Below are 21,172 nucleotides of genomic sequence, written 5' to 3'. Positions count from 1 at the left end.
TATAATGGACCTTTTCTGTATCCATCACCCAGCTTCAATTCGTGGCCAATATTATTTCATCTCTATCTCACTCCTTCCCACCCCACTCTCTGATTATTTTGAAGCAAATCTCAGATATATCATTTCATCCAGTTTCTTTAATATGTCTTTGAAATATGTATTTTTTAAAAAAACCCATAATATCATTATCACACCTAAAAATTTTAGCTATTTCTTTTTAAAAATATATATATTCATTTTTTATTTTTGGCTGCATCGGGTCTTAGTTGTGGCACACGGGATCTTCGTTGTGGCACGTGGGCTTCTCTCTAGTTGTGGCTTGCGTGCTCAGTAGTTGCGGCATGCGGGCTTAGTTGCTCCGCAGCATGTGGTATCTTAGTTCCCGACCAGGGATCGAACCCATGTTCTGCATTGGAAGGCAGATTCTTAACCACTGGACCACCAGGGAAGTCTCAGCTATTTCTTAATAAGGTCAAATATCTGAACTGTGTTCAATTATGTGACAGATGGACCCAATTGTTTCTCTTTTTATTTTTTTAACCATTGGTTTGCTTGAAATTGGTATCCGACAAGGTCCATATATTGCATTTGGTTGTTATTTGTCTGTTTTAATCTCTAAGTTCTCCGTCTGTTTTCCCTTTAAATTAATTATGTAAGAAATCTAGTTGTTTTGTCATATAGCGTTTCTTCCCACATTCTGGATTTTGTTGATTGTATCACTGTAAAGTAATTTAACTTGTTTTTGTACTCCCTGTATAGCCTGTAAACAGATCGGCTTGATCAGATTCCAATTCAATTTATTTAATGCCCTCTCTTGAATCATACTACACAGATGCCCAGAACTTCCAGATTTGAGTCCCCACTGTATTCCCCAAAGAATGCGTATCTCCTATCATAAGTGGCATATGAAGACCATGGACCTACTTCAGTGAGAACAGTAAGCTGTTTTGAGAATTAAACAGCAGTTATGAATTTATACAGTGATAACAGGTCTTTCTTCCTAATAACATTGCTGTTATATTGGGTTGGCCAAAAAGTTTGTTTGGAAAAAAGTTTGTTGTTCAGAAAAACCCGAACGAACTTTTTGGCCAACCCAATACTGTGTTTCAGCCATCTTCATTTGGTTGTTTACAAATATATGACATGTGATTTTATTTTTCAGATGGATACAGACATTTACAAGATTGTGGTGACCTGTGTTACGGTTATAAGTTGGTGAGAAAGGTGAGGGTGGATAGTAAAAAGAGAGACACCATTTGGCTGGCTGTTGCAGCTGGGCCTCCTAAGATATAACATGGGTGAAGGGTATAGATCCAGGGTCTGACTCAGATTGAGAAACTATTTTCCAGTAACAAAACCTATAAGACTTGGAGATTCCCACGTTAGAATGTAAATGTATTAATTTATAGTGGTAAGTCTGCTTAGGGTAAACAATTAGTAAACAGGAAGTTTCTTGGTGAAGATGGATAAGAGTAAAGGAAGGTTGATAATTTGGGGGAGTATTTCATCTGGGCCAGGGTAAGGCTTGGAGAATTTTTCCTGCTTCATCATTAATTAGAATGCTTATGTCTGCCAAAATCTTTCTTTCCTAGCCTGTAGAGGTGCCCTGATAACTTTTCTTCCTATATCCTTTTTTAGTTCTATGTAGAATATTTTTCTTTGTTATGACAGTTATATTCTACAGCTTACTATATTTTTATATTTTATTATTTATTCCTGGTGGATAAAAGTGTAAATAATCTCATCAGTAGCACAATTATAAATGATCTTTCAGGGTAGGTTTCTTCAACAGATAGTCTCATTTTATGCTGATTTACTAGTTTCAAATTCAGATGTTTCCCCATTTGGGGGAGAGGCAGCCTATTCGAGGTCTATAGCTCCTTATATGCTTAAAAAGAAAATAAGTCATTTATGTCAAAACCAAACTTTGAACCTTATTTTTGGTACTAAGATAATGTTAATTGACCAAGATTGCCTATGGAGTGTTAGCAATGAAAAACAAAGCACACACATATATTAGAGAAGTTTTAATTGTGTGGTTTCAGAAATAATTTATCCATGTTTCTAACCACTGTTATGGTGGGTGTGGGGAACACTTTTAAAATATTCAACATCATCTGTGCTTGTTTTCCTACTATGTTCAGGTACATTGACTTTGTTGCCTTGGTAATATGGACTAAATATGTATATTTCCTGCTCCCCCTGAGAGGCCTCAGGTTATAGAGTTAATCCGGGGTGTCACTCCATAGGTTGGAGCCCAGTCTGTTTCTAAACATTAGGTCATGCAAGGAAGCCAATTCAAAGAGGTTTAACTATCAGCCTCTTTATGCACTATGCTTAAAGGCAACTTAGTTTTCCCATATTCCTGAGAGTAGGAATACAGGGAGAGCCTGTTTTTCTCACAGGCAATGTGTCTTCAGTTCATTTTTAGTTAGGGTGTCAAGCTTGACACATTTTGTGTCAAGCCAACCTACAACCTAGTCATTTTTGTGCATCTGACACACTTTTCCTCAGCCGAGGTCAGTTCAACTCAATGGACATTTATTGAATATCCACTAGGTTCTAGGCATGTGGCACAAAGATGAATAATAGACAAGTGGCCCTTATCCTTAAGGAGCTTCCAGTCTAGTGAGTAAATTTACGTTTAAAAAAATCTGGGTAATGGTGACAGCCCAATAGCAACTTATAAAGCCAGTAGGAAGTTACTAATACATTTCCAATTTCAGTCATTAAAATTTGCAAATTATACATGAACCAGATATAAAAATATTCCTAGATTATATCCAATGTGAGGTTAAAAAAAATCCAGATGTCTTGGAGTTGCAACAATTCAGCATTCCAACTCAGATTGTTGTCCCATTGTGTGGTAATATAAAGGCCTGAAAAACCCTCTTCTAGCAGACTATTATAGTGGTTTGGTGGTGTTCTGTTGGCAGCTGCATTTTTCCTTTTTTTAATGTTCTGGACCCAAAACAAGCAGCTGGATTTATCCAAAGGACAGCTATGAACATTTCTAATTTGAGGGATTTGATAATCCCCAAACATAAAGTCATATGGCATTTGTCAAATAATGATTATATCCAGCCAAGTTTCCCCAGCATGTAGAAATCCACTACCGAGGATACAATATTTCTAAGCATAGGACTTCAGAAGATACAAGAATGGCAAATGACTAAATTTATAGATGTATTTCATTATAGTAAATATTTCACTCTTTTGTTCATGAGAATATTAATAATGTAGCAATTATATATTAATGGGAATATGAAATGAATGTATGCCCAAACAAAATGTAGTAAATATTTAACTTTGTTTATCTAGGTTCCCTAATTTATTTTTAAATTTATTTATTTATTTTGGCTACGTTGGGTCTTCGTTGCTGTGCGTGGGTTTTCTCTAGTTGCGGCGAGCAGGGGCTACTCTTCATTGCAGTGCGTGGGCTTCTCATTGCGGTGGCTTCTCTTGTTGCGGAGCACGGGCTCTAGAGTGCAGGCTCAGTAGTTGTGGCGCACGGGCTTAGCTGCTCCGTGGCATGTGAGATCTTCCCGGACAAGGAATTGAACCTGTGTCCCCAGCATTGGCAGGCGGATTCTTAACCACTGCGCCACCAGGGAAGTCCCTTCATACCAATGTTTTAACAAATTTTTAGTTTTTCATGATCTGAAAGATTTGGTTTGTACTCGTTAGTCTGGACACTGTTCTCATCAGTTCTAATGCTGCCCCATTCAGAATTCATTTTTTAAAGCCAAAATTCACTGTTCACTTAAACATCTGGATTAAATTGGGCAGGGTGAGGAGGATGGGAGGAGAGTCCTTTTTGCCCTGTAGGCTCTGGACAGCTTTCTTAGAGAGCTAACTTATCCAGGATTAGGAAAAAGAATGCTTTTGTGAGACTGAGATCTTTCTAAAGTTTGCTTGTGTAAACATTTTGGATTTAAGAAAGTTCAACCTGGGAATTCCTTGGTGGTCCAGTGGTTAGGACTCTGTGCTTCCATTGCAGGGGGCACGGGTTCGATCCCTGGTCGGAGAACTAAGATCCTGCAAAAAGTTCGACCTGAATTGTATCTGAATATAGAGTAGAAACAGCTTCATTTGGTGGGATAACAGCAGTCTCTAACCCATCAAATTAATCTCTATCTCCTAAATCGCTTTCAAAAATGCACATGACTGGAAGATATTTTTCACTGGCAATGCTTTATTGTTTTAAAAAAAGTAGGGGTTAAAATACAGTAAAAACTTGGAAACTTACACTGCACTTATTTTGTGCTTTACAAGATAAAAATTTTATATTTTGTAAAATGTTTTGAAAGGAGTCCACAAAGTAATTCTGCTTTCTTGCTCCCAAATGCAGAGGTCTGAAAGAAGGCACATGGCCTCGTGAGCTTCTGGGTGTTGTCAAATCCAATTCTCTCTCAAGTACCGAATGCCCAGATGCATTTACTGGGGATGCAAGAGTGTCACTTAAGCAGTGGTTTTTGTCAATATAAATAGAAGCATCTTGATTAAAGTGTGAGGAGATAGAAACCATACTGATTTGGGCAATTTCGGCTCCAATAATGTCTAATTTACTGTGAAGGGGGAATATGTTCTAAGTTAATGTTCTTAAAAGCAACTTCCAAATTTCTCCTTAAAAAATATTTACTTTATTAAAAAGCTGCTTGAGGAAGAGCTGTTTTATTGCATGGCACAGATTCAATGTACAGATGTTATCTTAGAACTATTAATTAAGGAGTTCCCTTGTGACTTTGAATATTCAATACCAGCTGTTATTCACATCAATATTTTAATATTTTACCAGAAAGATACTTAATAAAAGGATTGATACATATTTAACTGTGTAAAGTGCTAGTTAAACTTGTTCAAATGGGTCAGAGGGAAAGGGAAATAAATAACATTCCTATACGCACAAGCTCTACTTATATATCTTGCTTAATCTTTATGACTATTCCATGAGGTAGATTTTAATTCTCATTTGATAAGTGAGGAAGCTAAGGCTCCAGAAGGGTTATATAACTTTCCTGAAGATACACTGCTAATAAATGGCAGAATTGGGATTTGAACCTAAGTGTCCCTGATTGCAAAGCCTGGTTTTTTTTATTTTTACATTATCATATATTTTTTATTTTAAAAAATCTAATATTTTAATATTAAAATAAAATTAAAAACAGCATCCTTTTCTCACCATTAAAAGTAGGATAATTCTAGACAATTTTTCTGAAATCTATAAATGTGCTTATACAAATGCATTAAAAGCTAAGTATCTCAACATCTGTAAGGCCTTTAGCAAATAAGTATCAACCTTCAGGAAGATGAGAGGCCACCTGAAAATGCACCAAAATTTCAAAATTAAGCTTTTAATTTATTGATAATAAAGCTAAGTATCACTGATATGCAAGTAAACAGTTTTTAGAACAAGCTGGAATTTTTCTAAAATTTAACCATGGTTGAATAAAATAGCAAGAACTAAAAAAAAAAATGTCATGAAGAACCTAGGGGTAAGACACGAATAAAGACACAGACCTACTAGAGCATGGACTTGAGGATATGGGGAGGGGGAAGGGTAAGCTGTGACAAAGTGAGAGAGTGGCATGGACATATATACACTACCAAATGTAAAATAGATAGCTGTGGGAAGCAGCCGCGTAGCACAGGGAGATCAGCTCAGGGAGATCAGCTCGGTGCTTTGTGACCACCTAGAGGGGTGGGATAGGGAGGGTGGGAGGGAGGGAGACGCAAGATGGAAGAGATATGGGAACATATGTATATGTATAACTGATTCACTTTGTTATAAAGCAGAAACTAACACACCATTGTAAAGCAATTATACTCCAATAAAGATGTAAAAAAAAATAGCAAGAACTTCAGGCAAGATGGTATGTAAATATGAAAAAATACATAAAACACTTGGAATTAATTCAGAACTTGTAAAAATACTTGAGTGGTAAAGTGTTAAAACAGTCAAGAGAAATATTCTTTGACAAAGAGATTACATGCTAGAAGAGACATTTTCTACCTTCCATTCATACTTCACGTATAAAGAATTTACACTCAGAATTTGCTTAAACCTCCCTACCTCCCTCCCGCAATGCCTATTTTGCAGAAAATCTCCCCTCACGTTTCATAAAATGTTAATCTTGGCCCACAGTTGCATCACCATCTTTGTTTATGGGCTATTGGAGAGAAGTGTAAGTTAGCCAAGCCTCTATTCCACAGTGGGAAAATATGGGTAGGATTAGAATGCAGTAAGACTGGGTTGCTTGCAGTGTGCTTCTGAGGAATGTTCTGTTTCCCTCTTCATTAGCAGGGTATTCTGGGAGAATCTTTTGAAATTGAACTTAGTCCTGAGGTCGGAACTTTTTCTGTCACCTTCAGGCTAGGTGATTTGTGACCATTTAAAGGTTATACCATTTAGAAGCCTTTCCTGGATTTTTAAAGAAAAGGATACAAGGGGGAGGGTTGGTTAAGTGGGGGAGATGAGGGTAGAGTGTAAGTGCAAAGGCAGAACTAGCAGCTGCTTTGTGACTATCAATACATCCAAAAGATAGGTTGGGAAAAGGATTAGTGAATATTAAAATTGACAGGAGCAATTTGGTTCAATTATAATCTAAGGAAAAAGGCTGAGGGGTCTAATCAATATTTTACTCCAGATCTAATGAGTTAATTTTGAGAAGGAGGATCCAATGACTTAATTTTGAGAAGGAAGATCCAGTGATGGAACTCATGCAAAGAGATGGCCTGGGGCCTGCTAAAAGTCAGGTTGCAATTTCCGTAGCCTTCAAGACAACCAGAAAAATAAACAGGCCTTTTAGAAGAAACTTCAAGTTTTCTCCCATTCACATGACAGCCCCGGGGTGGGGTGTTGTCTCACACTTATGGAATTGGTTAGATCTGTGCTGTTACTGTAAAATACACACTGGATTTTGAAGACTTAATAAAAAAAAGAATGTAAACTATCTCATTTTTTCTGTTGATTACATGTTGAAATGACAATATTTTGGATATATTGGGTTAAGTAAAATATAATACTAAAAGTAATTTCACCTCTGTCTTTTTTAATGTGGCTACTAGAAAATTTTAAACTACACATGCGGCTCCCATTATATTTCTGTTGGATGGCATTGGGATGGAGAACAGGCAGTATTCCCTGAAGCTTCCTTCCGGAGGTGAATACCTTAGAGTGGCAAATATGGAAAAGAAGATTCTCAGTGCCAGTATTTAAAGTCTTCCATTGGGGGGAGGGATAAGTTGGGAGATTGGGATGGACATATACACACTACTATATATAAAATAGATAACTAATAAAGATCTACTGTATAGCACAGGAAACTCTACTCAATACTCTGTAATGGCCTATATGGGAAAGAATCTTAAAAAGAGTGGATATATGTATATGTATAAGTGATTCGCTTCGCCATACACCTGAAACACAACATTGTAATCAACTACACTCCAGTAAAAATTAATTAAAAAATAAAGTCTTCATCAAGTTAGGACCACTTTTCCCCTTTTCCCCTCAGATGGTATGGGGTTGGTGTTTTGACTGTTAGAACATCCCCATTTATTCAGCACTTTGAGTACCTTTGTGGATGTCTCTTATCAGTCACTCATTAGAAGCATTTCTTACTTTTTTCCAAACACAAGCCTGTCCCATAATTAATGGCATCCGTCCTCGCTCCCATCCATCCATCCATTCATTGAAAATCTGAGTCTTATTTTTAGGCCCTGCTCTTCCTGCCAGGGCTTTCACTAAATTGCCAAAGCAATGGCAAAACCAATGTGGCCATTCTTGCATGGAATCAGTGAAAACTATCAAAGAAATGGGAATTATGTGGGTTAAGAGAAATAACACTTATCAAATTGAGGACTTTTAAGGCAAAGAGGACCACCATATTCTAATAGTAAACAATGGCTTGTTTTATTGCTCGTGCAAAGCTTACATGAAATGATTATTTGACTCCCTGTATGAATCATGTGTTTGGGCTCTTTTTGCTTTCCACAAAATACCAGGTCTAGTGTTAAGCTCATAGATACCCAATATATACAAGGAGTAGTATAGTATATAGATTCCACACTAATAAAAGTGGACTTTCCTTTCTATTATGCTAGAGACCCCAGACATACACCATTATTTCATACTTTCTAAATAAGTCATTTCCCCCATTACCCTTTGAATACTTTATAGTATTTTATCTTTGATGATACTGGAATTGAGTGATTATTTTTTCATTAGACTTTGGGGGACTCCTTGGTGGGAAGGTTGGCAAAACCTTCCCTGAATTTCTTTGAATGCCAAAAGAAAGTTAAACTTTTACAAACAGGCTCTTCACATAAACACTCAGACATGCATTGAATGCATCAATCCAAGTCAGCTAGCACTAAAAGGAACACAATACTTTAACTGAGTGGAAAATTAGTGGTACACCATTACTAAACTCTGTGCTTTCAGTAACTTTTCTAATACAGGTGTTCCCTGAATCTGGGCATTATAAATCAGATTTGATACACAAGCAGTATTATAGCTACATTAAAAAAAAGCCAAGGGGTCTAATCTATATTTTGCTCCAAATCCAATGTTTTGAGAAAGAAGGTCTAGCGATTGAACTTGTGCAAGGAGATGGCCTGGGGCCTGCTGAAAGTCAGGTTGCAGTTTCCCTGCATTCAAGAAAACCAGAAAGATAAATATAACTTTTAGAAGAAACTTGAAGTTTTCTCTCATTCACATCTCAGCCAGTGGGCCTCACACTTCCAGAACTGGTTAGACCTGTGTTGTCCAATATAGTAGGCATTACCCAGCCATATGTAAAATATATTCACAATCATGATCAATTCCCATTAGACCTCCACTCTTCCCGACTCTCTTCCCAATAACAGAGTGGAGTTAGGGTTATAGTTTTTGGCTGTTGAATGCATGATGATCAAATCTGTAACCATGACTTCTGTAGCACAATTTTCTGTGTTACTGATTCCAAATTTATCTACAAGACTAGGTACAAATAAGTTCAAGGAGACAGCATATTATTTAAGACAACTAACATTTTATAAAGGAATACTCATGTATAAAAATACTATCAAGGGCTTCCCTGGTGGCGCAGTGGTTGAGAGTCCGCCTGGCGATGCAGGGGACACGGGTTCGTGCCCCGGTCCGGGAAGATCCCACATGCCGCGGAACGGCTGGGCCCGTGAGCCATGGCCACTGAGCCTGCGCGTCCGGAGCCTGTGCTCTGCAGCGGGAGAGGCTACAACAGTGAGAGGCCCGTGTACCGCAAAAAAAAAAAAAAAAAAAAAAAAAAAAAAAAAAAAATACAATCAAGAGCATCAATTTGTTACTTTAGTACCCACTAGGAAATCAAACAATGGAATGCATTTTCTGATATATTTATTACAACTATACCTCGATACACTAATGTAATTGAAGGCGATAAATAAAGTAGAAAAAATTTTAAGATACTGGTGTTGGGGGCAATGTGACACTTGTAAACTGGGTGTCACACTCAGTGAGATACTGTTTATCATTGCACTCACACTGAATATGATTTGGTTTGTAGTAATTACATCTGAGACCACATATTTTGGTGCTTGATAAAAGGGTTTTATTATTTTTCAAAATTAATAACCTTTCATTTTAATCAAGAGCCCCAGTGAGGAAAATCTATAAATTAAAACAAAGGGTTTTACACACTACTCTGATGATCAATAATTTGAAGCCCGAGGCCCTCTTGAGGAAATTCTTTCTGGCTTGCAAAAGCTGTAGGAGACCATTAACATCATGAAGCCAGTTATAAGAAAAATTAACCTCTAAAATGTCATGGTTTCACACCCTATGGGGGCTTATGGATCTGACTTAATATGGCATGTGCAGGCCTGATTTTAGGACAAGTCAGCTCCAAGTGTTTCACACATTTATAAACACAGAAGCTGTTGTATCCACCATCCATAAAGCTTTTGGGTAGCCACCGAAATCAGGCAAATGGCAGAGTAATCCAAGGTGAATGGTGAGGTTAAGACCTCCACACCAAAAACTGTTGGATATGGTGCAATCATGAACATGGGAAAAATCTAAAAATTTGAACAGGTAAACAAAAGCCAGGACAGACTCAATTCAAGTAAGTGAAACTGCCAGACTTCCGAAAGGAGTTCTTCAAAGAAGACTTCCACAGAACTCGTTTGCTCTGCAGGAGTAAATAAATCTCAACTGATATATTTTTATCCAAGCCACAGCTGAGAGCTTGATTAACTGGGAAACAATACAGTTAAATGACATTACATTCTTTACAGTCACCACTCCAACTTCAATATCTGCATAGAGAAGTACAGAGGGTTACACTGAAATTGTGTATGCTGAGGGAGGCCACTAAATTAGCTCCCAGGAAAATTATTAACCTTTATAATTAATTTTCACTTTTTCTCTCAGGGATAGATTTCAACTTTCACTTTAACAGTGGTTGGGAACATTCCCTTTATTGCTTGGTTGTGCATTTTGAGAAAGCAAATCCATGGCACTTGCGAAGGCTTAGAACATAAACCAACGTTAGAAGTAACAGAAACACACAGCTAAAAGTTTTACTTTAATCACAAATTCACAACTAGAGATTTCATTTGCGTATCTTAGAAAGCTAAAAAGACATGTTAAATTTTTTAACCAATCAGCAAAAACATGTGCCACACAGATTTTTAATGTTCATAATTTAGAATTTATCACATAAATATATTATTTATAAATATATTCTTTATTTGTAAAATTATTATTATTAAAACATTTCTTTCCAACACAGTTGAAATTCTCATGTGTGTTTTAAGGAAAAAAACCCTACCCTATTTTAAAATGTATTACTAAACTTCAATGTGTGAATAAACCAGTGCCACCAAACTGAAAACGAAAAAAAAAAGAAAAGAAACATACTGCTGTGTTGGATATGCAGTTGTTACTACAAATAACACCACATGTCCTACACGGTGATCATATACATGCTCTTATTTCTTCTCAGTCATTATCAGAACCATTTGGAGGTAGGAAAACCAATGCATCATTGAAAATATGCCCAAATGCCCTAAGACGGTATACCCCGTACATCATTACATGCATCTGATTAGGCGTCAGTCCATTAAAAGTAACAGCCATATCTGAACAACATCCTTCTACTACCTGGTTGGGGTGATTAGTCATTGCCTCTTTAATAAAAAGCCCAACAGACTTGGTGTTAAATACATCTTTTCCTTCAGCATCTTCTGCATTTTCTGCAAATACTCCAGCGTATTTCAGGCAGACTGCTAGCTGCTTATCTTCAGATATCTTCCAAATCATCCCTCCCTGTTCAGGACACTTTTCAGGAATACTGAGAAGGCTGTTAAGTCTTTTCATTGATTCTACACTTAAGACAATTCCTCCTTCCATACTCACATACTCGAGGTCTCCAGATTTTATAGTGTGGCCTAGATAGAAAGGTTGTGATGGATCCTTTTTTAACAAAAAGTACTTTAAGTTTTCAATAATAGCAAACGTAGTGGGGCGTGCAAGGAAGAACCAGTTGTATTGGTCTCTATATTTATCAAAGGCGTATTTGTAAGCTTTTCTCATCATTAACCACATGTCATTTGTTTCCATGTTAATTGACTCAAACACTTTAACATTTTCAGAACTGAAGAACTCTGCTTTGTCACAGTGTTTGGTCCAAGTCTCCTTCACTGCAGCCCAGAGACTCACATCTTTGGGTTTGACAAGGATGATACAGTATACTCGAAAGCTCTTACTGAGCTCCATGCGTTCATCCTCTGAAATTTTCAAGATATCTTCTTTATTAGGAGCTTGTAGGTGATGATGCTCATGGTGGTGCATTCTATTTCCATGACCAATCCTAATGTGTCCTAGCATAGTGATCAAGGCACAGAAAATGCTTCCAAGCATTACACCCTTCAAAAATGAACTGCTTTCAGAAAGCATTTTTCCTATAAAGAAGAAAAAGATCCTTAGGATACTTAATAGAAAAGGAGTCTAGTGATTTGATTTGATATTCCCCCTATACTTACATTTTGCTCTTAATGTTAAAAAAAAAAAGGCTCCCAAGCTTGAAATCGAGTCAGTGCAAGTAGCACAAGAGAGTCTTAAGAATTTTTTGCTTCCAATGATACCTGATTACTGTTCAGTACAAAGTGGAACTTTGCAGCAACACCTTGCTGCCATAGAATTTTCTGGGAGGCTATTTTTGCACTTCATCTATAGGGATTTAATTAACCAAGTACTAAACCAAAGCACTAACCCCAGAAACTGATATTACAGAGGTTGTCTGTCCATCATTCTCTTTAAAGGAATTTCATTTCACAAGCTTGCATTATATTATTTAAATACCTCTGTGGATATAAACGGACTTTTACAACAAAACCTTAAATTGAACAGATAAAACCATATACAATTGGTAAATCACCAATGGTATCTGTGCTGACCTCTGTTCTCAACCTAGTGCTTTATTTAACTGATGGCTGCTGTCCTTAGGTGTTTTGAGTACATCTTGGAATTGATACCATATATGTTAATATTTACCCTTTTGTTCCTAAGACTAAATGGTTTCCAATACAGTATCTCAACTAACTGATGTATAATAATAAAAGCCCATAATGAAAATAGCTAAATTATTTGGATGAGAACTGAGTCAATATAGGCATATCTGGGGACTATTAATGAACATTTTTATTTCCTCCAAAGGCATTTTCTTATTCTTTGGGGAAGTAAAAAGGGAAAAGTCTACACTTTTATTTCAATTAGAAATTAAAAGAAAACCCAACATTAAATACAACTGTTGAGATTTTCCCAATCTCCCTTCTATCTCCACAAGGAATGTTCTACTGAGCTACTTAGATTTTCCCTTTGTTTCTTAAAGTTGAAAGTGGCCTTAGAAGCTATCTAATGTCACTTTTCTCATTTTACAGATAGGGAAACAGAGGGTCCACAGAGGTTAGGTAACTGACCCAAAGTCACAGTCAGCAATAGAACTGAACTAGAAATCAGATATCCTGGCATCAGTTTAATGGTTTTTCTATTACAGAATAAAGATTTCAACAGTGCTTCCACCCATATTATTGAGAATTTAATAAAAAGTTACTGAATAACCTTGTTTTCCTACAAATGTAAAAACATGTAGGATCTGTTAACCATAATTGATATTTTGCATCCAGCATCACCGTACTGCTACAAGGAAACCATCCCTTGGTTTTCTTCTAGAGGAAATGGACTTTGACCTCCATTACCTTAGAAGGACAACGTGTGGAACAACTTGACAGATGTAATTCCTAAGGAGGGGTGGGAAGTCGGGTGGGAAAGAGGCAGGACAGGTTTCCTGTGTCACTCACAGAACTTGGTCAACAAACACAGCTCTAATAAGGAAAAGAAAATTCACAGGAAACAAGCTCTGCTTGTTTTAGAATTGTCAGATGCACTCCAAAATGAATTATTTTATATAGGATTTTGGCATTTCATATTACACAATTTTCAATATGTCTGGCCATTATATAATAATTCACTAGTGTCTCTTAGATTGATAATGGTATATGTATGTCAGAATTCTTCCTGATGGGGATACTACTTATGAATCATTTGCACAAATTTTTCTAAGGAGTAGCATCTAGAGATGCACATGATAGGATATTTGGTGCAGAGGCAAGGGAAACTTAAAACCGCACACAAGCACAAGCGAGGCAGAAACGACCGGAGTGGTTTTTGAGATGAATCCTTTTAGATGAAGGCGGTTGGGGCGGAGTATGGAAAAAGGAAGAGAATGAAATGGAGAACAAAAGTGAGGGAGAGACATGGTCATCTCAACACCCCAAGGAGGGGCCGAGGGAGCGCCTCTAGGAAGCAGGCGCTCTAACTAGCCCCCTCACTGTTCCTCACACTGCACCTGCCCGGACACACCGCGTGGAGTACGCTGGGAGTGGGCCAGGGCCCAAGCCTTCCCCGGAGAGGGGCGGGGTCAGGCCGCTCCGGGGGCTGCTCCGCGGGCAGCTCCAGGTGCGAGCCGATGCCCCAGCACTCACCCGCGTCTAGAGCGGCCCAGGGGCGGTAAAGCGCAGCCGCGCACGGCTTTCCTCTCACGTTCGCGCGCCACTCGGATACGTTCCTGGTCGGGCTGCTCTACATGCAGGCGGTTTCTTCTCGTTGGTTTCGCTAAAGGTGGTGAGGACCCGGAAGTAGACGCCACAACGGCGCGGGCAGCGGGGCGGGGCAAAGGAGCCCTAGGCCAGGCGGAGCCGCCCGCCCGCGCCGACGTCGGAAGGGCCCGCGCGCACGCAGCGCGCCCTTTCTCCCCGCCCCGTGCCGAGTTCAGAGAAGCGCGTCCTGCTGGCGTGACCCGCACGCTCACCCGTACCCAATGGGACGCCCAGAGAGGCGTGCGTGCGTACGACCTGCTGACACGTCCCACCGCTTCATTTTCCGGTTGTGGAAACCGCGAGAGCGAGGTAGTGTTTCACCTGACTGAGATCGTGTCAGGTCTCTCAATGGTTTCTCTGACGAGCACCTGAGGCACTGCACCCTCCCATTGACAAGAGGGCGCTCCACCCAGTACTGGGCTGGGATTAAATGCAGGCCAATAGTCGTTGAATTATGAGGGCAAGGATCACTAAGGTTGTTGGAACGGCATCTGAAGCCTCACTGTCCGGCTTCCAATCCTGTCTTCACCGCGTCCTTTGGTATGCTGGGAAAGTTACTTTACCTCGCTATGCCTCAGTTTCCTCCTTTGTAAAGTACAGAAAGTATCACGGTAGTGCTATCATGGAAGATTAAATGAGATAGTGCCTTTGACTCCATTAGCAAAAGGCCAAGCATGCAGTAAGCATTCGTTAACTGTTAGCTGTTATATCACTCACCCCTGTATCACTAGCACTTAACCTAGTGCCGCACGCAGGGGACAGTACATAGTTTTGGAATTAATGAATGTTAGAGCAACAGATGAACCAGGACCAGAAAGGATAAGGAACTTTCTAAAGGCCACACAGTAATTAATGGCAGAGGTGGGACTAGAATTCAGCTCTAATTATAAGTGTAGAGCTCTTTTTCTGCTAAACATGTGCTCTGTCCTTTAAAATTCATTTTTTTTTGTGGCAGAAAGGGTTTTTTGCTAAAAAGCACGAAGTCTTACAAATTTTTAAAATGTACTGTCACCAGTTTCCATCTAAATAACTTTGAGTGGTGATTTACTCAGGCCTGAGTTCCTAAAGACACGTACATTTGAGTATTGGCAATGACCCAGTTTAAGTAGACTGAAGGTTTCAAGAAGCAGTGAAACAATGAACAAATAGATTTTATAAAGGCAATTACTGTCCTGGCAGCACTACCCTAAATTCTGGAGATATAGTGGTGAACAAAATTAGCCCCCTGCCTTCAAGGAGCTCTCAGTCTAGCAGGGAAGAAAGACATTAAACAATTCATTACAAATACATGGTTGTATGTTCTCCAAAGGAATACAAAAATGAATTCTAGAACTGGAAAAGAACTTATGACTGCAGAGTATCTCCACTATATTTTCTTAAATAACATATATTGTCTATTGTCACATATATATAAATATATGTGTGTATATATATATATATAGAGAGAGAGAGAGAGAGAGAGAGAGAGAGTTAAGTGAAACAAGTTGCAGAATAATGTGTATAGTATGATTATACTTTGGTGAAAACAAACAGAATTTTACATATGTGCACATATGTTTGATCTGTTTGTATGAGCAAGGGGAGTTGTGGAAGGCTGCTCAGCAGGCTATTAATATTGATCACATCAGGAGGTCGACGTGTGATGATTAGCTTTGTGTTTATACATCCTCCTATTGCCTTGTTTCACTGGTTATAACAAGCATTTGTTATTTTTGAATTTGAAGAACAGCAAATAAAAAGATCTTTAAAATTAGAGGGACAAAAAGAATAAGAGGAAAAGATACCAATAAAAATACCTTTTAAAGAGTGCGGACAGCCAGTCTCTCCTTGCAAAAAGGGACCAAGGAAAGACAGAAATGGCACTCAGAATTCAGAGACAGTGGCAAGGAGTCAGTTTAAGATGCTGCTTCCTTCTAGTACAGGAAGGAATACCAAACTGGAAGTACTGATACAAGATGCTCTGAAACAGAATAAACCATGGAATTTTCAACACCAAAAGTGCTGTCAATGAGAGATTGTCTAAGAACCCAGTTCTCTACTTAAATCAGAGCTTAAACATACTTTGCATTTGAAGTGAGGTTAGTGAGATGGTTGATTTGTAGTTAGGTGATTCATTTTTAAAATGCCATTCCACATCGTAGCCCTAATTTTAAAAATACATGCAATTAGTTTCTGCTAAAATTAAAAATATTTATAAATATTCTTTGGCCCAGCTAACCCATTTCTTGTAATCTCTCCCCCAGAAATTAAAGCACCAGAATGTAAGGCTAAATGTATAAGGTCAAATGCATTGTTGTTGATAATAGTGGGAAATATCCATCAATAAGAGAATGGTTGAATTAATTACGGTGCATCCATATAGTGTAACATTAAGCATAAAATAAACAGCTTATCTTACCTGCACTAAACACTTCAGTAAACACACTAACCTGCTCCTTGTGTGTGGGGGGCTGAGGGTTGCTTTTGAATTTGGTTGCCTTCATGTACCCAGCAGCTAAGGCAAGATTGCATTAAAAACTGACAACACTGCATTTTTGGTAAAGTCCTCCTGCCAAGTGCATGCATTATTCAGCATGAGAAGTCATTAATTTTTAGTAATTGGCGATCACTTGCATTTGAACATTCAAATTTTCGAAATCTGTCCAAAGGCCTTTGGGAAATTAACATGACTTTCTACAACAGTTCAGTGGAATAATAAATATTGAAGAAAATCTAAGGTGGATTGTTTTCTGCATAACGTCTTTTTGAAGGGTTAAAAATGTCTTCTGTGTTTACCAAAATTAATAGCTATAATATATGAACCTCTTCTGCCCAGAATTTCACAACTGTTCATCTTTAATAAACAAATTCCCTTGTCTGAGCAAATTCATTATTGGTTCCATTTGAGTATAGTTTGGTCCCTAAATGAATCTCATTTGTGTTTTCAGGCATATTCATGCTTGCAATCTCATTTTAAAATGTTTTTCCATTTGATGACCATCTGGAAGCTTTCCTTTTTTAAAATTAAACCCATTTGCCTGCCAACAAATATGTATTAAGTGTTTACAGTAGGTCAGGCTCTGTTTTAGGTATTGTTTTTTTCAAAAGCCTTTTTTTATTATGGGGAACTTCAAACATATACCGAAATAGAAAAGTATAATGAAATCACGTGTACTTTTTAAGGAAGCTTCAACATCCTCAATTCAAAGCCAATCTTATTACATCTATACTCTTTCCACTTCCCTCCTTTCCATATTATTGTGAAGCACTTCTGGGACATGTCATTTCATCCATAAACATTTCAAAATGTATAAGAGATAAGGGCTTCTTAAAAAAAACCCACAATACCACTAGAAAACTAAAAAATGAATAATTCCTTAATATACTTATGGAATTACTTGACAGTGATCAAATTACCAATAATATCACAAGTGTCGTGGTATTTTAATAATCTGAAGCAGAATCTAAATAGTCTACACATAGTGATGGAGTTTTGTGTCTTTTAAGTCTCTTTAGTCTATAGGTTTCTCTTTCTCTCTCGCTCTTGACATTTCTTTGTTAAAGAAGTCTGGTTGTTTGTCTTGTACATTTACCCAGTGTGGTGCAGATAGCCTTATTCTGGTTCCTTTAATGTGTTTCTCTGCCGTTTGTGTTCCTTATAAATGGGTAGTTGGATCTAAAGTAGGGTTGCCAGATTTAGCAAATAGAAATACAGAGTTCCCAGTTAAAATTGAATTTCAGATAAACAATGAATACTTTTTTAGTATAACTGTGTCCCAAATTTAGTGTATGGGACATACTAAATATTGCATGGGACATGCTTACACTAAAAATATTATTTGTTGTTTATCTGAAATTCAGTTATAACTGGGCATCCTGAAATTCATCTGGCAACCATAACCCTAATCTAAAAGCTTTGTTTGATTCAGGTTCAATTTTTTGCGGGGGAGGGAGGGGGTGCAAAATTACCTCATAGGTGGTGGCATGTGCTTCCTTCAGGAACATTATGTCTGGTTGTCTTTTTTTTATGTTTTATTTATTTTGTTTTGTTTATTTTTGGCTGCATTGGGTCTTTGTTGCTGTGCACGGGCTTCTAGTTGCGGCGAGTGGGGGCTGCTCTTCGTTTTAGTGCATGGGCTGCAGGTGCGCAGGCTTCAGTAGTTGTGGCACGCAGGCTCAGTAGTTGTGGGTCATGGGCTCTAGAGCACAGGCTCAGTAGTTGTGGCACATGGGCTTAGTTGCTCCGCGGCATGTGGGATCTTCTGGACCAGGGCTCGAACCCATGTCCCCTGCATTGGCAGGTGGAGTCTTAACCACTGTGCCACCAGGGAAGCCCTGTCTGGTTGTCTTTGTGATGGTAGCTGCCATTGATGCCTAGATCCATAATTCATTAGGGTTGCAATATGGTGGTCTTCTAATTTTCCAAGGCATATTTTTAAGAGGAAGTTTGGTGTAGTGATTAAGAAGTCAGGCTCTGGCATAGGAAAGACTTGGCTTAAGCTCTGGCTCAGCTACTTTCCTAGTTGTGTGACCTAGGGCAAGTTAGGTCACTTCTCTCAGCCTTAGCTTCCTCATCTGTAAAACAAGGTTAATAGTAGTACCTATCTCATAAGATTTTTTTTTGAGGATCAAATGAGTTAAGGTATGTGGAGGATTTAGAACGGTGTCTAGCACACAATAGATGCTCCTAAGAGCCGGCTATTATATCTAATGAGACTCTTGAAGAATCATGGCCTTTCAAATTCAGGATTTCCTAATATTAAAAACTTTAAATCCTCCACTCAGCAGTTATATTTTCACATAATTAATAAAAATAACAATAAGGATGTATTGAACGAACAGCCTCTCCTATTTGTCCAGTGCTTTGCAGTTAACAAAGGCCTTCTTCACATGATTCCATTCTCATTTGATCCTCATAGCAGCCTGTTAATCAGGACTGGTCTTATCTGTTTTTAAATCTGAAGAATCTTGGACTTAGGGAGGTGACTTGCTCAACTTGTAACACAGCTAGAAAGTCACACAGTAGAGTAGGGACTGAGTCCTAGTACAAGGCTCTTTTGAGGGAAAACATTGAGTGAGGAAAATTGTGTGGTCCTCCCTCTGTGCAACACTTTCATTTCTTGGTTCCGGGGACAACACTATCTTGTTTTCTTTTTCAACTTTTCAGCTTCTTGTTTCTTTCCCAGACTAATCCCTCCTCGTCCCCATCCTCAGTCTCTTTCTTCTCTTCAAAATGTAGTTTTTCCCCAGGGTTCTATCCTTGGGCCATTTTTATTGTTATATTCTTCCCCTTTAATACATACTCAATAGCTTCATCTATTCAAATAGCTTCAACGATTCTCTTTGGGAAGATGATTTCCACATCTATATTTCTGGCCTCTACCTCTTGAATTTTGGACCCAAAATTTCAGTTGCCTGCTTGATATCTCCATATGGCTGTTTCAGACAGAATCTTACATTCAATGGGACTGTTTATCTGGATCCTGGTTTTAACCAATCAACTATATAAATCAAACAAACAAGGGGCCGATTGAGGAAGTTTGAATAATTACTGATGACATTAAGTATTTGATGACATTAAAGGCTTAATGTTACCTTTTTAGGTGAGATAATTATATGTGGCTATGTTAGGAATATCTTTCAGAAATACATACTGAAGTGTTTATGGATAATATCATATGATGTCCGGGATTTACTTCAAAATAATCCCGTTGGGGAGAGAAGGAATAGGTAAGGGTATTGATTGGCTGTGAGTTGATAATTGTTGAGTTAGGTAGTGGGTATATGGGACTTCAATATCCTATTCTCTCTTTTCGTCTATGTTTTGAAATTTGCATAACAAAAAATTTTAAAAGCTTAAATAGGCCCCAAACTGAATTGATTAACCTTGTCTAAATCCATCTCCTGACAATCATTTCCTCTTATCTTCCCAGTCACTTATTATGAAAACCAAAGCTCTTGGTTTCTTCCTTCTCCCTGACCTCTACACCCAATCAATTGCTAAGTCGGGCCGAGCCTCACTTCACAGTGAATCCTGCTTCTGTCCTCTCTTTCCCATTCAAACTGCCACCACTCTCTTAAGTCCCTAATTACTTCTTGCCTGCACTAGTTTAATAGCATTCATAAATTTCTCTCCATTTCCAGTCCCTCCTCACTTGGTATATGTGAAGCATCTAGCATAGTGCTTGGTACTTAGTCCCTTCTCCATTTCTCCTCAATAGTGAATTCCTCTTCCTTCCTGCTGCCTGCTTAACCCTCTGATGACATCTCCCTTCCCTGAGACTGCTCCTCACTCCCTTTCAGAATTGCTTTCTTCCCCATCCCTCCTGGATCCTGCACCCTCACTGCTGCCTCCAATGCACCCAGCTGCTATGCTTTGTGGAGGAAGCACGTGTCTGAATAAAGAATGATTTCTCAGTTCCAAAGTTAGAGCGGGGTTTTTCATAGCTGTAGGTGAGTGGAGTCTTTATATACAGACGAAACAGGCATACTAAGTGTGAGTAAAAGAGAAGCAAGTTTTAAAGCTGCCTCTTGTCCCCTCAACTCATTGGAGAAGAAGAGGCACGATCTTTAGTCCAGAGGGATCAGCTTCTAGATCCAGGCAGGCTAGGGTAAATGCCAATGGCAAAGAAGGAGCTGGATGGATATTATTCCAGCAAGCTGGGGACTTCTTGATGAAATACCTCTTGCCTAGTCTGGTTAAGGGAGGAAGAGCAAGAACTGCCTCCGGTGGGTCTCATAGAGGCAGCATCAGCAGTATGGATTGGGCGAAGGTCCTGTTGCTCAGGGCTGTCCCAGAGAAATAGAACCCTTACTTTTGGTGGCCTGCCTAGGTGTAGTTCTGTCTGTTTTGGAGAGCAGCCAGGCATTCAGGAGCTGGGCTGGCCAAGCACAAAAAAACCCCTATCCTTTAAAAAAAATTCTGTAAATCAATCACATTCTTGCATTTTAAGCATAACACTTGCAACTAAAACCAAACTGCTGTATTATAATCAAGATGCATCTGCCTATTTTATATTTAAGGCCCACAGGCTTCAACTAATTTAGGGGACCA

General features: G+C 38.5%; 1 protein-coding gene and 1 long non-coding RNA gene across 2 annotated transcripts; one reads left to right on the top strand and one right to left on the bottom strand.

Moving 5' to 3' along the window:
• The first annotated feature begins 425 nt into the window (after positions 1-425).
• Positions 426-5,198, top strand: LOC132513415 (uncharacterized). Its single transcript, XR_009538466.1, has 3 exons — positions 426-937; positions 1,163-1,224; positions 4,352-5,198. It is a non-coding gene; the product is annotated as an uncharacterized LOC132513415 (long non-coding RNA).
• A 4,128-nt stretch (positions 5,199-9,326) lies between these two features.
• Positions 9,327-14,161, bottom strand: C1GALT1C1 (C1GALT1 specific chaperone 1). Its single transcript, XM_060137202.1, has 2 exons — positions 14,026-14,161; positions 9,327-11,943 (listed from the first exon to the last, which is right to left on the bottom strand). Exon 2 carries the CDS (start codon positions 11,936-11,938, stop codon positions 10,982-10,984), a length of 957 nt encoding a protein of 318 aa, XP_059993185.1. The 5' UTR covers positions 11,939-11,943; positions 14,026-14,161; the 3' UTR covers positions 9,327-10,981.
• Between the last annotated feature and the right edge of the window lie 7,011 nt (positions 14,162-21,172).

The sequence above is a fragment of the Lagenorhynchus albirostris genome, chromosome X (genome assembly GCF_949774975.1).
Source record: "Lagenorhynchus albirostris chromosome X, mLagAlb1.1, whole genome shotgun sequence".
Taxonomy (NCBI): Eukaryota; Metazoa; Chordata; class Mammalia; order Artiodactyla; family Delphinidae; genus Lagenorhynchus; species Lagenorhynchus albirostris.
This window is presented reverse-complemented; position numbering and strand designations above follow the sequence as displayed.